Below are 16,471 nucleotides of genomic sequence, written 5' to 3' on the forward strand. Positions count from 1 at the left end.
AAAGAAGCTCTGTAGTTTAGAAAGTCTAATAATGTGTTTTGAGGGTTTTTTAAGTTGTAGCCTTCGAGAGCCATTCTCTTTAAATTCTACTTTGGAAACAGGTGGTAACAAGTCTGCTACTTAACACAGTTTCTCTGGACCTGCCCTGAATGTCTTATGACAGGAGAATGAAGCATGGTGCTTTTTTTTTACCAACAGCATGCCTGTCTGCGCCTTAACTCTAATGCCCTCCCATGTTGTCGGTATACATTTTGTGGATATATTGAGCCATCTTAGTTGGCGGGTTCAGGTCTGGCAATCACAATCCAACACAGAACACCTTGTATGGGTGTTTAAAATTGAGATAAACAGTATAACAAGTTGGGCAAGTACTGTAGCCTTGATGCACCAGGATCAGGGCCTTTTCCCGCTCAACTTCCCTACCGTCCGACTAAATGATGAATGAATATACGGGGTAGTGGACTGCACACATTCCTTTAAAATAACACAAACTATATATTGTAATGAGGTATGGTCCATCTAACACTATCTAATGCTTTCTCTGACAGACTAGTTTGTTTACTCACTTTCCACTTGAGTCTAATCTCTTCTACTTGTCTACAGTACCATTAACGTAGGAATGCATTCAGTGATAGATTTGATGTTTCTCCATGTAATATGAAATGATAACAATACCTAACAATTGTGCAATTTCAACTGGTTAAAGCACTGTACTGTACGTATGTTGTATGCTCAGTACTGTATGTAAAATATTGACCCCTGTATAATGACCCATAATGGCAACAGGCATCCAGTACTTACATTCATATTTCTATGATTTCACTTTTTACTGTTACCCAACGTCTTTCATCATTCCGTGCCAATGCAGGGGAGGAGGCAGGATTTAGTGTGTGTGTGTGTGTGTGTGCGTGTGCGTGCGTGTGCGCGCTCATGCGCGCCGGGTGATAGCGCATAATGTATACCTACCTACATGGACCTCAACAGCATTTCATTAACAGCCCTCAACACCATGTTAAAGTGTAAAAGATTTTGAAAGCAAATTTTTATTTAGTTTTAGTCATAGTCTTTTGAATAAAATTCCATTTAGTTTTAGTCATATTTTAGTCATCTGAAATATTTTTGCTTTAGTCGAGTTTTAGTCGACTAAATATCATAACATTATAGTCGACTAAATCTACCGTTGATGTAGTGGACTAAAATGTATTTTGGTGGTGCCTTGATGGCATTGTAATGTCTGATTTTACACTTGGTTACAAAATTGTCAATATAATTAGTCTTAGTTTTAGTCACCATAGCTTAGTTTTTATTTTGTTTTGGCCAGTGAAAAAAGGTAGTTGACGAACATTTTACGTCTTAGTTTTAGTCGACGAAATCAACACTGGTTAACACTACATGGGGTATGGGGTAAAGAATGTGACAGTGTGTGGGACGGAGGCATGTGACTCCAGTGGTTGTCCCACATCAGAGGCTGAACCCTGCTCCTATTTCACTCTCAGATCAATACTGGCATGTTGTCAATGCTTTATGCGCCCGTTTACTGAGGGTAGATATGACAGAGGTCAAAGCTCCGCCCATAGTGTGCAGGCGTGCCTATAAATCACTCTTGGATGTGTGATGTAGTTGTAGTATACAACTACATCGTAGTTGTAGGTATACCGGTGCAATCTGCAACCCAAACAACAAAGATGAATAAACCAGCAGTTCCTTCTCTTGCTGTTTGTCATCCAAGTGTAACTATGAACCCCCCTCAGGGTAGATGTGATAAAACGTTGATCCCTGAGAGGAAATTGCATGACCTTGCCAACTTGGTGAATGGCCCAGTTGGCCCACTCTGTGTTAGGGTTCCTGGCCCATTTGGGTTTGAAGATGCAACACATTAAAGACCTTTTGTTGTGATAGCAGGCCACAGTCCCTCTGAGAACAACGGTGTGGCTGTCCAGTAGCTCTATAATCGGTGATTCCTGAATGAACAATAGTTTGACTGCTGAATCAATCGGTTATCTCTCTGAATCAGATCTCTTATCTCAACACTGTAGAGTGTTGCTGGGGGATGAATCACACTGATAACAGGGATTTTCTCTCCGTCTCTTATAGTGGCAATCAGTGTTCTCAGTAACTCATATACTGGATACCATCACACACCCCACCCCACATGACAAAAAGGCGATAACAGTGGCATTGGCTAGGTGTTGGCTAACTTCTTTCTTTAAATGAAAGCAGGGGAAAATGTGTTCAGCATAATACTCCTGCAAGGCTTTTTATGTGATGTCCCGTAAGTGCCATTTTTAACTACAAACATTATTTTCCAACCATGTGTCCCATTACTGACTGTTTACAGTGGTAGAAAGTAGCTAAGTACTGTACTTAAGTAAAATGCTGAGGTATTTGTACTTTACTGGAGTATTTCCACTTTCCAATACTTGTACTTCTACTCCACTACATCTCAGAGGCAATTGAGCACTTTTTCCACCACTGACTGTTTATCCAATTCTCCTATGTGTTTTTTTTAAATATTTCAGACAGTGACTGTAGCTGAAAACCTACCGTGCGTAGCCATAGTAATCCTTGTGAGTTCTGGATACACATGACCTCAGTCTGGGCTCCTTTGGACAGGTGTTTGCTGTCTGTCTGTTGGCCAAATAGTAGATCTCTCTCAGGAGAAGTCTATTCCTACTGTGATTTATATCCAGAGACAACAGAATGTAATTTTAGAAATCGAACTTGCGTTAGTGACGGTACACATGTTTTTAATATTTAGCCACAGACCTAGCTGTCATTCTATTATGCGCAAGAATGACAACATTAATTATCATCTATTTAGGTCGTCGTCGGACGAGCCCTCCAACGGTGTTTCCAGTCACCTCGATCCTCCAAGCTATACAACAGGTGTTAACGTATATAGTATATTATATCAGTAACCTCATTTATTAAGCCTGTGTTGCTCCATCTTGTAATACAATGGTGAAAATAGGTCCTTTAACTATCGGATCACTCTGAATGATTTCATTGCTTCTACTAAGTTGGATTGAAGATTTTTAACAGAGACGTGGTTAAAACATGGGTATGGTGGTCAAATTTCAGAATGCCTTCCCCATTTATGAGTGTTTTTGTCAGCTGAGACAAACTTGGTTGTCATGGGGTTATGTACTGTACCACCTCCTAAACTAAATGTCTGAATGTTCTGATTTGTTGTTACTCTATATGAGAGATTCTTCATAGTTGGCGACTTTAATATTCATGAGACGATACCTCTAATTCTCTTGCTATTGACCTTTTAAATAGAACTCAGTCTTTTGGAGTAGAAACAACATGTTCTTTGTCTGACACATAACTGTGGGAATATTTTAGAATTAGTATTTACATGTGATGCGTGTGAGTATCTGCTCCCTTAACCAGGTTGATTTCTGTGTGTCTGATCACTCGTGCATAGATCTTATGATCAGTCGTGCGTGCGTGCGTGAGTTTTTTACTGACAGATCTACATTAACAAACTTGTTTTTATCATCTCTGGAATATATCAAGGATCATATCGATATGAAATTTTAAAAACACCGAAATCATCATATATGCTTTTATTTCTGTAGTTTTTATTTGATTAAGCTTTTATTTAGACGGGTAATCGCTTTGAGACCTGAGGTCTCATTCTCAAGAGAGACCTGGTTCAGAGAGCAGCAACATTCGCACAAAGTTACAAACAGACCGACAGACAGGACAAACAATGCAGAGAGACCGTGACTATGCAATGGTGTCTTGAGCAGCAATAACGAAAAACACTCAATAATGCTCCAAGTTGTACAGAATGCTGCTGCTATAGCCTACATTTAACCAAAACCAGAGAGATCCTATTTTAACTTCCATACAATGGTTGCCTGTCTGTTTAAGATTGATTTTAAGATTTTAGTGATTGCTTTTAAGACACTTCATAGCCTTGCTGCCCTGGCCCCTTATTACATTTTTGGTGTTGGAGTTATTAACCCCTTGAGGTCCTCAGGCCTCAAGGGGTGCTGGTTGTTCCTGCTGGTTGTTCTTGAGTCGAGGCTGAAGGCAAACGGTGACCGCACCTTTGCTGTCAGGTGTCCTCGACTCTGGAAAAACCTGACTGAGGAGTACAGGCACTGTCATCTTTTAAATTACTTAAGACGTAGTTTTATCGAAAGGCCTTCACATAATTTAAAGTTTTGAAATTGTGGTGTGGTGTTATGCTTGCTCCTCTTGTGAGTAATTAGCAATTTGTTGTCACAACTACAGTATTATGCTAGCTAGCAGCTTTGCTGTTCAACAGATAGACCTTGCACTTCCTCATCTCCAACGTTTGCAAAGGGAGGTGACTCATCACCATCTTTTTACATCAATCGAAGGACAGCCAGTGAGAAAGAATGAGCTCGTTGTTTGATTGCTGTTATCAAGAGCCACCACTTTCATCCCCGCACCACCACCAGCACCACTGCTTGCTCACCTCATATACACACACACACACACACACACACACACACACACACACACACACACACACACACACACTCAACCTCAACCCTGCCCCGTATAGAGGCATAGGAACACCAACCTGCCATCTCTTACTGTTTGTCCAGGAAGTTAATCATTAACCACTTCCGGAAGCACTGTACTGTATATATATCTCCATCCCCACCTTAGATAGAGGTTTGCAGTGTTTGTGAGAGTCACTGAGTCACTGCAAGAGATAGAGAACAGGATGCAGTACACGTTTCAACAGTCTCTCCATTAATATCTATTCATTTTCTCACAGTGAATCAAACTGAAAGAAAGGAGGGCATTTTTTGGGGGGCGGGGAACGATACGGTATGAAATTTCGATCACGCTAATCGACGACGGCTCTGCACAGTTTCGTCTGCGGCGTACGAAGGCATCGGAGGAGCCTTCGAATGATCGGCACTGTTTTCCAAGTGGGCCTTTATGCTGAGGATAATTTCCTCTGTCACATTCACTTTCCTGCTTCAGGTTTTCGGCCTCAGTGATTTGAGGGAAGTTTGGGGCAAAACGACACAGTGCTGGAAAGATGGAATGCATGGCTACATTCCAGCACACAGACGAGAGCTAACCACCTTGAGAACTTGTTTTTTTGTTCCCGTCTCTGGAACTGCTGATAGCTTTTTCTTTCAAGAACGGAAGGACGACTTGACTTGAGCACAATCGTTTTCACCCCGCGTGAAGAGGATCGGAGCTCTAGCTTTTTGCAACCTGTTGAGAGCAACCAACAGTCCTGCTACAGCTGACCTCATTGGAGAGAGAGGGGATTACCCAGGGAGAGTTGCATCAACAAGTGAGAAGGAGACGTGGGATAAATGTTTTAATAAAACCTACAGAGACGCTTCCTTTCTTACATTTTTGGGATTGTCACACAACTGCCTCTTCACGTGTGGATGTTGAGACTGACGAGAGGTTGCAGGTTTTGTCTCTGTAGTGTAGAGCTATGTTCGCCTGCGTTTTAAGAAGAGACATACAACCAGGCAACGTCCCTCGTCAAGATTAATGGTCTTGTTTTGCTCGTAATTCAATCACCTTGTCAGACAGCAAGACTGACCTACAGTATTCACACACTCAACCTCTAACAACGACACTTCGCTCTGTGTGTGTGTGTGTGTGTGTGTGTGTGTGTGTGTGTGTGTGTGTGTGTGTGTGTGTGTGTGTGTGTGTGTGTGTGTGTGTGTGTGTGTGTGTGTGTGTGTGTGTGTGTGTCTCTCTCTCTTCAGTCTCTCCTCTCACTCTCTCTCCCGCATTTCTTTTTCAGTGTTGCTCTGTTTTTACTGTTTGTGATCCTGTTCTTCTCTCGTAGCTTTTTCTTTTCCTCTTTCTCGTTCTCTACTGCTTTACATTCTTGTCTTTATTTAGCCCGTTATCACTCTCCGCTGAAGGGAAACCTAATGTAACGCCATGGACTTCATTCATCGTGGGTCTTAGAGGGACACTTTTAAAAGGGGTGTGGAGGACAGCACCGTGAACACAACACACATTTGCCAAGAGGAGCAACTGAAGGGGCGGGAAAAAAAGGAAAAAGCAGCGACCATAATAAAGGACTTGTGGGCCGAGGTTACTAGAGGGCAACGGCCACAACTCTTCTGTGTGTGTGTGTGTGTGTGTGTGTGTGTGTGTGTGTGTGTGTGTGCGTGTGCGTGTGCGTGTGTGCGTGTGCGTGCGCGGGCGCGCGCAAACGTGTGTCTGTGTGTGTGAAAGAAAGGGAGCAAGTCAGAGAGAGTGAGACGAGGATCATGTGGCCAGAGTCAGCTGGGACCAGCACTGCACTCTGAAAAGGAACAGCAACCCAAATCCAAAAACAGGGGGAGAAGAAGATACTGCAGCCTGCAGAACCACCACCGCCACTCTGTTTACTTTACCTCCACAACTATCCGGACACGGTGACTCCTCCACATTCTTAAGCCCCGCGTAGGCTGGGGGGAGAGACCATTTCGGGGGGGGATTTTTTTGAGGGCTTGCACGTCCACCACGTGCCATAAGGATCCTGCAGGATGGAGACCGATGGCGATACCACCATGTCGGACTGGGAGGCCATGCTGGAGATGGACGAGGCCCTGGCGGGATGGCTCATGAAGCACCCGGCCAGAGGGGAGAAGGGGTGGGAGTGGGGGTGGGCCGCCTCCTCAGACCTCCAGGACCCCCAGGACTGTGACACTGAGGAGGTCCCTGCTGTAAGTTACGCTGCATGTAGAGGGGGGGGGGGGGGGGTTGGGGGGAGGGGGTGGCGGTTGACGGACGACACAAGAGTAATGAAGGGTGGCGTGGGATCGGTTATAAACCGGTCTGGTCCGGTTTAAGGTCGGCACAGTAGAATCCATGCTGATGGACCTTTAACACATTGACTGCCTGAGATTAAAATATCGTTTTCATCCCCATTTTTAACTTATAGTGACGATCTTTGGAGAGTCGCGGAAGCCACGTTGTAGACACGGGGGGGGGGGGGGGGGTCTCCTCTATCGACCGGAAACAAAATCTTTTTTTACCGCGATCGGCCATTTTGTTGTTATATCCCGTTGAATATGGCTCGTTTTCACCAAAAAAAGAAGAAATCCGAGCTAGATGTGTTTTTCTACAAATTCTAATATAGGAGTGGACGGAGGTGACATTTTTTGGGATGACGTCACACCCGTCCATTCCTGCTCTCAGAGTCAAGGGATCATTATTAAGTTGTGTTTTTTTTAAAAGGACGTATATTTACAGTACGTCCTTGGCAGGCAAGTGATGTATTTGAAACAGGCCATGTGTCAATGATAGACTCCTCAGTGTTAATGTATACAAATGGTCCCGGTCGGTCCATTTGGGTCCATGTTTTACACTGAATTAACTCTTCGGTTTTGACTCCGTGTTGGCCTATCATTGAGGGGTGTTGGTGGTTGTTAGTTTAGTTTTACACGGTACTATTCTCAGTGAGAGTTTAACCCCCGCATCCATTTTTAACCCAGGATTTCACTGTGTAGGTTATGTGCTATGATACAAGATGCCATGAGCATAGTTCTGTGTTCTCCTCTCACAGTTACCCTCTGGAAAACATTCTTAGCTATGAGTCATAGTTCCAGGGTTCATAAAGGGTCATGGGGGGGGGTATCATGATTACCAGTGGTGTAAAGTAACTAAGTACATTTACTCAAGTACTGTACTTAAGTACACTTTTTAAGATTTTTTTTACGTTACTGGAGTATTTTCCATTTTCAATACTTTTACTTCTACTCCACTACATCTCAGAGGCAAATATTGTACTTTCACTGCATTGTGAGCTTATAGATCTGCTATTTTCAAAAGGTTTTGATACATTCTGCACAATGAGTACTTTTACTTTTGGTACTTTAAGTACATTTTGATGCCAATAATTTTGTACTTTTATTGAAGTGCATTTTGAATTCCGGACTTTTAGTTGTAACAGTGTATTTCTACATTGCAGTATTGATACTTTACCTTAAGTAGAACATTTGAGTACTTTTTCCACCACTGATTACTGATACTGAACTGTGCCGTAGCTGTCTTTAACTCAACCCCAACACGAGTTTGATAACTCGTGTTGGGGTTGACGTTGGTGCTGTCGTGCATAGTAAGGTATTTTTAGCGGGACACGTTGTGTTGTTGTTTTGGCTTAGGCAGTTAAATGTGGGGTTTTTGGTAGTTGAAGAAGGTTTTCCACGATGAATGAGTCACTCACACTTTTTAAGCCATTACTCCCCTTATGTTTTAGTGATTAATATCCTTTGCAGAATTTTGACTCTCCTTTGACTGACGATTGTTGTAAAGTAGATGTAGAGAATGTTTTGCGAAAAAGCAGTTATTTTCCCTAACAACACTTGACTGGAACTTTCTTTTTTCAACTTGAATGGAAAGAACTGTATTGGCAGCCATTGTTTCCTGAAGATTCACTCTTCAGGGAAAGCATCTGTTACAGACATGTAGAGCTCTCTCACCCAGGCCCTCACTTGGAGGCCTGGGGGCAATTACAGGTTTTCTTTATAAAAATGTGACCGTTGTAACCAAGCATTTTCAAGAGTAAAAATACCCTGATGAAGACCCTCTAGGTCGATAGGCTACACATTGGTAAAAAATAAATCCTATATTTTTTTCACCGGAGACAGAGTGCCTTGGAATTATATACTTTACAAGTCTACAGTCCACACCTTTTGGGAATTAAGCAGTAGTTCTTTGAAAACCCTGTTTTGTTCACCTTTTCAAGAGTAATTCCATAAAACAATTTGCAGAGGATACTGCGACTTTCTCAGGCCTACTATTCTTGTCCAGACTAGGAAAACAAAGGTATAGTCATGCTTTGCAAGATGAATCAAACCGCATCATGAGAATAGCGTTTTGAATTTTGGATGAACTGCCTCTTGACATTGAACAATGCCTCATTGTCAGAAACATGCCAGCATCGCTATATAAATGTTGCTATGTTGAGAATGTTCTCATTATGACCACTATAGCACAACAGCATGTCAGCAGAATGACATAAAGAAGAGCCATTGTTTTGGGCATTGTGCTTGACATACAGTCTTAACTCAGACCATGTACTCATGCATGCCACATATCGTTGCTGTCGGGCAGAAACCAGCTAACTTTCCGCTTTTGCATTTTTTTTCCCATAAATCAGTGCTATTATTGAACACCCTTTATGTCTGTGTGTTGGCAAAAAAAACATTGAACCAATGAAAAGTATTAAAAAGCGCTCCTGACAAAAGCAGATAACTCCATTGGATCCTCAAACTTTCTGCTAAACCAGCTAACTCCACCAAAGGGGGGTGGAGTTAGCTGGTTTTGGTGACTCCAGGCCCCCCCCCCCCCTTTTGACCTCCAACCTCATTGTGAGCTTGGAGTTCCATTCAGCTGTTCTTATCAATGATGAACAAAACCTCCTAACTCCACTTTTTGTTTTGTTTTTTCATTTCCTGAAAAATGAACATTTTGGAGTTAGCTGGTTTCTGCCCGACAGCAGAGATATGACACATCCATTTGCAGTGCTTGTCAAAATCCCCCACTGTCCTGGGTATCCATGACAAGGTTGATTATAAACTAACCCCAAAAAACATCCTGATCAGAGACTTGTGGGTGGTTTTAACAAGGCTATTTTTGCGTTTGGGTCCAAATAACTAATGTGTGAGTGAGCATGAGACAGTGTGTTAAGTGTGGATGGCTGAGATTAAATTAAAGGTTAATTTCACCATTGTTGTCTGTCTGTCTGTCTGTCTGTCTAGGTGCTGAGTCCTACGTATAAGCAGCGCAATGAGGACTTCAGGAAGCTCTTCAAACAGCTCCCCGACACAGAGAGACTCATCGTGGGTGAGTGGAGTGGACTAGGGCTGCAATTATCCATCATTTTCTTAGTAATTATAATTTTTGAAACGCACATTAACCACTTTGACACATTGTGAGCTTGTAGATCTGCTATTTTCAAACATTTTAGTCCTTTTACTTTTAGCACTTTTAAGTACATTTTGATATCAATAGTTTTGTACTTTTACTCAAGTACATTTTTAATTTTGGACTTTTACTTGTAACAGACTACTTCTACATTGCAGTATTGATACTTTTACTTAAGTAAAACATGTGAGTACTTTTTCCACCACTGAGAGAGACAGAGAGAAGGAGAGACAGAGAGAGAGAGAGAGATGCCAGCGATAGCACTCCATACATTTCCAGTGTCTCTCACATAAATGCTGAAATGCCTAAAGCAGTGATTCTGTCTGGAGACATATCTTCTCTTATGGGTTCCCTTTCTTTTCAAATGGGGGTTAATACATATGCATACCAATTTGGGGGTCCTTGAAATGAAAATGTTTGAGAATCCTTACATTTGAAAAAACAAACTGTGTGTGTGTGTGTGTGTGTGTGTGTGTGTGTGTGTGTGTGTGTGTGTGTGTGTGTGTGTGTGTGTGTGTGTGTGTGTGCGTGTGCGCGTGGTCAGACTACTCATGTGCCCTGCAAAGGGACATCCTCCTTCAGGGACGCCTCTACCTCTCGGAGAACTGGATCTGTTTCTACAGCAACATTTTCCGCTGGGAGACTCTGGTATGCATGTAACGTTTGTGACACTGTTCTACCTGTTAAAAATGTCTACAGCTCTGCAAAATGTCATTTGCTGTGTCCAAGTAATTATGCATGTGTGTGCGTGTGTGTGTGTGTGTGTGTGTGTGTGTGTGTGTGTGTGTCTGCAGCTGACAGTGCGGTTAAAAGACATCTGCTCCATGACGAAAGAGAAGACCGCTCGCCTCATCCCCAATGCCATGCAGGTCTGCACGGACACTGAGAAGGTGAGGGCCACAGAAATATGATAAAGCATAGCAAGGTGGTGTCCACATCACTGCCAGAGTGTCCTTGACCAATAATGCACTGAATGTTAACCCATTAAGACCGGAAACGCATCCGTGTCAATTCAGATTTCTTTGGCTGTTCAAACATAGCAGATATACAAGCTCATAGCGTGTGTGTGTGTGTGTGTGTGTGTGTGTGTGTGTGTGTGTGTGTGTGTGTGTGTGTGTGTGTGTGTGTGTGTGTGTGTGTGTGTGTGTGTGTGTGTGTGTGTGTGTGTGTGTGTGTGTGTGTGTGTGTGTGTGTGTGTGTGTGTGTGCTCATAGCGCGGCCACGCTATGAGCTTGTAGATCTGCTATTTTTGAAAAATCGTGAAACGTTGTGCAAATCTTTGAATATATATATATACATTTTAACTCAAATCTTTGCTTCTCCCTGGAACAAAATATTTTGTTTCAGTTTATTCTTAAACACCTGACAGACATTTTGTAGAATCCCCTGAAGCAAAGATTTAAGTTAAAAATGTTTGCTTTGATAGAAATATATATTCAAAGATTTGCAAAGATGTTCATGATTTTTCAAACAAATAGCAGATATACAAGCTCAAGCTTGTATATCTGCTATTTTTTAATAGCCAAAGAAATCTAAAAATGACACACAGCTGCGTTCCCGGTCTTAATGGGTTAAAGTGTGCTGAGGAAAAGTTGTTGATAGCGGCCTGTTTTATTTTTTGAAGAATACTCTTGGACTGGATGCATGCATGTTGCTGAAATAGCCTACTACTAAGTTCCTCTTCATTGTTCAATGTCAATATTATGGCAGCCAAGTCTCAACATTCTGCTTTCATTCTTCACAGCACTTTTTCACCTCATTTGGAGCCAGGGACAGAACGTACATGATGATGTTCAGATTGTGGCAAAATGCTCTGATGGACAAGGTGAGTAAGCCATGACGTCACTTCATGTTTTAAATGCTACAGTTATGTACTGTAGCATTTAAAACAGTATATATATTAGCCAAAATAGCAGCACTGGACCAGTAAGTCAAATGTACCTCCAGTGGCCATCAGTATTGGCCAAACATTTGTTTATTTCACCGCAGCCTTAGTTACTTGTAAACATGAAATCTAACTATATTTTCCCAGTGTGAAATGTAGCTGTTAAATCTCTCTCTCTCTAAAATCTCTCTCTAAAGGTCTGCCATGCATTTGGAGGAATACTATAGGAAAAAATCCTTTAGTTTTTCTGCCTTTGCAACATACTATGTTGATATTGTGTTCTTTATAATTATCACACAGGTGAACATCAGAATCAGAACATGATTGTTTGATTTGATTGAATACTTTATTAGCAGTTTGCAAAAAAAAGCACAGGAAAGTGTAGTTCAATACAAGGTCTGCTAAGACATTGGTTCTCAAAGTGGGGTCCGGGGACCCCCAGGGGTCCTTGAGGGAGTTCCAGGGGGTCCCCAGCTAAATGATGGATAGTTAGGAACCAAATGGACCCTTATGGGTCTGTAACTCTGAGAGTGTACACATGGAACCAAATGGACCCTACCGGGTCCATTTGGTTCCATTTGTACACTCTCAGAGTTAAATTAACATTGATTTTACAATATAAATTGGGGTCCCAGAGATAGAAATGCCATTAAATGGGGGTTAGTAGCCTAATGCATGTCAAACTGGGGGGTCCTTGAAATTAAAACAGTTGAGAATCACTGCTAGAACCGAAAAAATCTTCTCTTATTATGGGGTCCCTGGCATATGTTTTCGAATGGGGGTCCGCGGGCTAGTAAGTGTCAATTTGGGGGTCCTTGACATGAAAAGGTTTGAGAACCACTGTGCTAAGAGGATTTAAAACCCAAGAAATCCTATGGCTTGTTTCCATTGGGGTCCTTTGTACTCGATTCATAGAGATATTTAATGACAGACAGATATACACTTCTATGCAAAACATCATAAAAACTGTTTGAAAACAGAAAAACAAAAATATGTACAGTAAACAGTTCGAGGAGGGGGGGGGGGCTAGGCTTTGACTTTTACAGGGGCTAGTTTCGAATTGCAGCCACCAAAGGAGAGTAGGGTTTTTGTCGTCTCTGGACCATAAGGGGACCGGTAGAATACGAGTCAATATCCAAATGACGGGGAAATAAGCCAACGCTCAGAGACCGAGTTTCCATTCTCAAACAATTCCATTTATTGTCAGAGTTCTCTTGCAATCCGTACATACAAGTCAATCATCGTACAGCGCCTTTCATAGAATATGCTTCCCTGAACGTGACATCTGTGTGTACCCAAAACACAGAGTCCCGTTTGCTTCTATTACGAGTCATTATATACTAAAACAGTTAACATAAATAGACTATCTTCCGTCTGTGACTGTCAATCACAAATGCTTGGGCCCGCCCCTTCTTAGTCAGCACAATGAGTTTAGGATCTGCCTTGATTTGTACACATTATTCCCTTAAACCTTATCTATAGAACTGTACTTTTCCATACACTCACATTATGACATTATTATACAACATCCTATTAGCTATTATTTGAAATAAGTCTAAACAGTAACATGTCTGACGTGGTATAAATTATTTAGATGATTAAAATGACTTAAAAGAAACGCATCATTAATCTCGGACTTAGAGACAGCCTGATCATGTTATCCCACTATAAAGGGTTTTTCCCTCGGCCCTATTTTACTAAAACTTAGTCCTATATTTATTTGTGAATTTAGAGAAGATTAGTAAGCATTTAAGTTTGTTCCACCCAAGTAGAGAGCAGTTGTTAGTGTTAACGGGCACTATTGCCTAATTTAGACGGCGCTTAGAGCTCAGCTTGATTCCACGTTTGGACTCACACCCAAGGCACAGGACAGAACAGCTGAAGGTGTCACCTTGGCCAATTCAGCAGCTTTTAGCCACTGCTAGAACCTCTCCAGATAGTGACTAGTGACTTTTATGGTCTTCACCTGTTTATGAGACACTCTACCGGTTTGTGCTTATAATGTACTAATATCATAATAATTTCATATTCCACTGTATCAGCCTTGAAATACACCACATTTTACACTCCTTCACAGCTTTTGGTAGGGCATTCCACATTTTGGTGGCATAGCAGGAAAACAAATTCAAACCCTTGTTAGTGCCAAATCTGGGTTGAACATGATCAGTGGAGCCACATCACATCATTGTTTTTCTAAAGTAACGTTGACATTGATGCATCTCTGACTGGTTCCCTTCCTCCCTTCCTCAGCCTCTGTGCCCAAAAGAGCTGTGGCACTTTGTCCATCAGTGTTACGGCAGCGAGCTGGGCCTGACCAGCGACGATGAGGACTACGTTCCCCCTGACGATGACTTCAACACCATGGGGTGAGTGTGAGTTTACCGTGGTGGGGACTAACTGTAAAAGCTGGCAGTTAAGCCATTAACTCATTGACTGCCAGGGTTAAAACATCGTCTATAGCTGCCCTTGCCAGCGATTCCGAGTGTTTATATTAACCTTTGTCTCTGAGAAAAGATATTGTGCCGCCGCGATAGTCCATTCCATAGTTATGGGCAGTTGAATGTGGGTTGTTTTGGCCAAAAAGCAACAGAAAGCAGAGAAAACTTTACTTTTATAAATCCTTTAACATTAGATCGGACGGGGCTGGGTTTGTTGTGATCACATTATTTCATGGTCTACTCTTCTCCAGAAGTCATAGGATCACTCATAGGTTGGCGAACAGCGCCCTCTAGCGTAAACCATTGAAAACACACCAAAAAAACACACTGGTCAACTCGTCTTTGGCAGTGTGGACCTCGGGCCAACTGACGAGTGTACTCTAATGCTGTGCAATGCAATGCTGTGCTTATAATGTAGGTATAAATGCTCTCCCACCAAGTGTGTCCCAGTGCAGCAGTGCACGCCCACATCTACTGTATGTTGTTTTCATCTGGTACGTTGTGTAGTGTGTGGAGACGCTGACCAGGATTGATTTTTTTCCCTCCATTCAACAATGGAGGGAAAAATACACTAGAGCAGTGCTTCTCAAACTATTTCATGTCAAGGACCCCCAAATTGACACTTATTAGCCCGCGGACCCCCATTTGAAAAGATATGCCAGGGACCCCCATAAGAGAAGATTTTTACGGCTCTAGCAGTGATTCTCAACCATTTTAATTTCAAGGACCTCCAGTTTGATATGCATTAGGCTACGGACCCCCATTTAATGGCATTTATATCTCTGGGACCCCAATTCATATGGTAAAATCAATGTTAATTTAACTCTGAGAGTGTACAAATGGAACCAAATGGACCCGTTAGGGTCCATTTGGTTCCATTTGTACACTCTCAGAGTTACAGACCCATACGGGTCCATTTGGTTCCTATCCATCATTTAGCTGGGGACCCCCTGGAACTCCCTCAAGTACCCCTGGGGGTCCCCGGACCCCACTTTGAGAACCAATGCACTAGAGCAGGGGTGTCGAGCTCATTTTGGGGTCCGGGCCACATTGGTCAAATGGTGACTTGATGTGGGCCGAAACCAGTTGCGGACACGCATGCGCGCTCACACGCATTCAGTTCAGTTATACAGCATCTGTTGTCTCAGACACTGCCACTAACTACGTATATCACATTTTTTTTAATGTATTAAGAAGAATAGCTACTTTTTTGACTTTGAAAACAAACAATGCAATTTGTAAGGAGCCCCAATAAACCATTTTAAGTAGAATCATTCAATTTGAAGTTAAACAATACCTGGTTGTGTGGGTGGTTAGGTAACGATTACCATGTTTTAAGCCACGTTTTCACTACAGTGCCAGAATTTTTCCAGCAAAATAAATATTATTATTTGTACCATGCTGTCATGGCTATGCCTCTGTTGTAGAGCTACATGATTATGGAAACACTTATCATAACTATAATCCATATTTAGATCAGTTATTTAAAACATATTTATTTATTGTGCAGAATTATTTATTTACTATTGTGTAGTAATATAATACAATATGTCTCAAACTATTAGCATGCCATACAGTTGAATTATTGCAAATTAAATAAATATGATTTCAAGAAATTAAAACTAATATTGAATAGCCTAACAAAAGGCAATTTAATGTCTGCAGGTGCATTATTGCATAGCCGCGGGAAGACCTTTTATGTTGCGGGTGCGGTATGTTTTCGGGGGTTTTGGTCACCTAAATTCAGTTCATTCGGTTCGGGAGGGGGGGGGGGGGGGGGGGGCGGCCGCACCCCCCGCACCCCTGCTTCCCGCAGTACTGCATTATTGCACACAGCCAAAATGCATTAATAATATTAGGCCTGCCATTCCTTCCTTTTGGAGGAGTTACTTTCAGTTTCATTTCAGAAAGACACACACACACACACACACACACACACACACACACACACACACACACACACACACACACACACACACACACACACACACACACACACACACACACACACACACACACACACACACACAATCAAAGACAAGTGTTCACAGCTGGTGTTAATTATTTTTGCCCTGCGCATGTTATCCTACTAATGTTACACCCTCTGACAAGTGGATTCTAGTTGTCAAGATGAGAGAACAGCAACACTGGTTACAAAGTTTGCAGGGAAGGCTATTCCTTTCTCACTTCTTCAGTTGAGACGGTGCTGTGTGAGGGGGAGGTGAGAGGGGGGCGGTGCTGTGTGAGGGGGAGGTGAGAG

General features: G+C 42.3%; 1 protein-coding gene across 2 annotated transcripts in view; it reads left to right on the plus strand.

Annotated features, from left to right (window-relative positions):
* The window catches only part of gramd1bb (GRAM domain containing 1Bb), a gene marked incomplete at its 5' end in the record, with an annotated part of 146,461 nt that overhangs the window by 105,307 nt on the left and 24,683 nt on the right, over positions 1–16,471 (plus strand). For both annotated transcript variants that reach the window (XM_084065413.1, XM_084065414.1), the window contains 5 exons: positions 9,723–9,807; positions 10,433–10,536; positions 10,683–10,778; positions 11,633–11,713; positions 14,024–14,139. In XM_084065413.1, the coding sequence (XP_083921539.1) occupies positions 9,723–9,807; positions 10,433–10,536; positions 10,683–10,778; positions 11,633–11,713; positions 14,024–14,139 (482 nt within the window). The remainder of the gene's footprint in view (positions 1–9,722; positions 9,808–10,432; positions 10,537–10,682; positions 10,779–11,632; positions 11,714–14,023; positions 14,140–16,471) is intronic.

The sequence above is a fragment of the Gymnoscopelus microlampas genome (genome assembly GCF_963454915.1).
Source record: "Gymnoscopelus microlampas genome assembly, chromosome: 8".
Classification (NCBI taxonomy): Eukaryota; Metazoa; Chordata; class Actinopteri; order Myctophiformes; family Myctophidae; genus Gymnoscopelus; species Gymnoscopelus microlampas.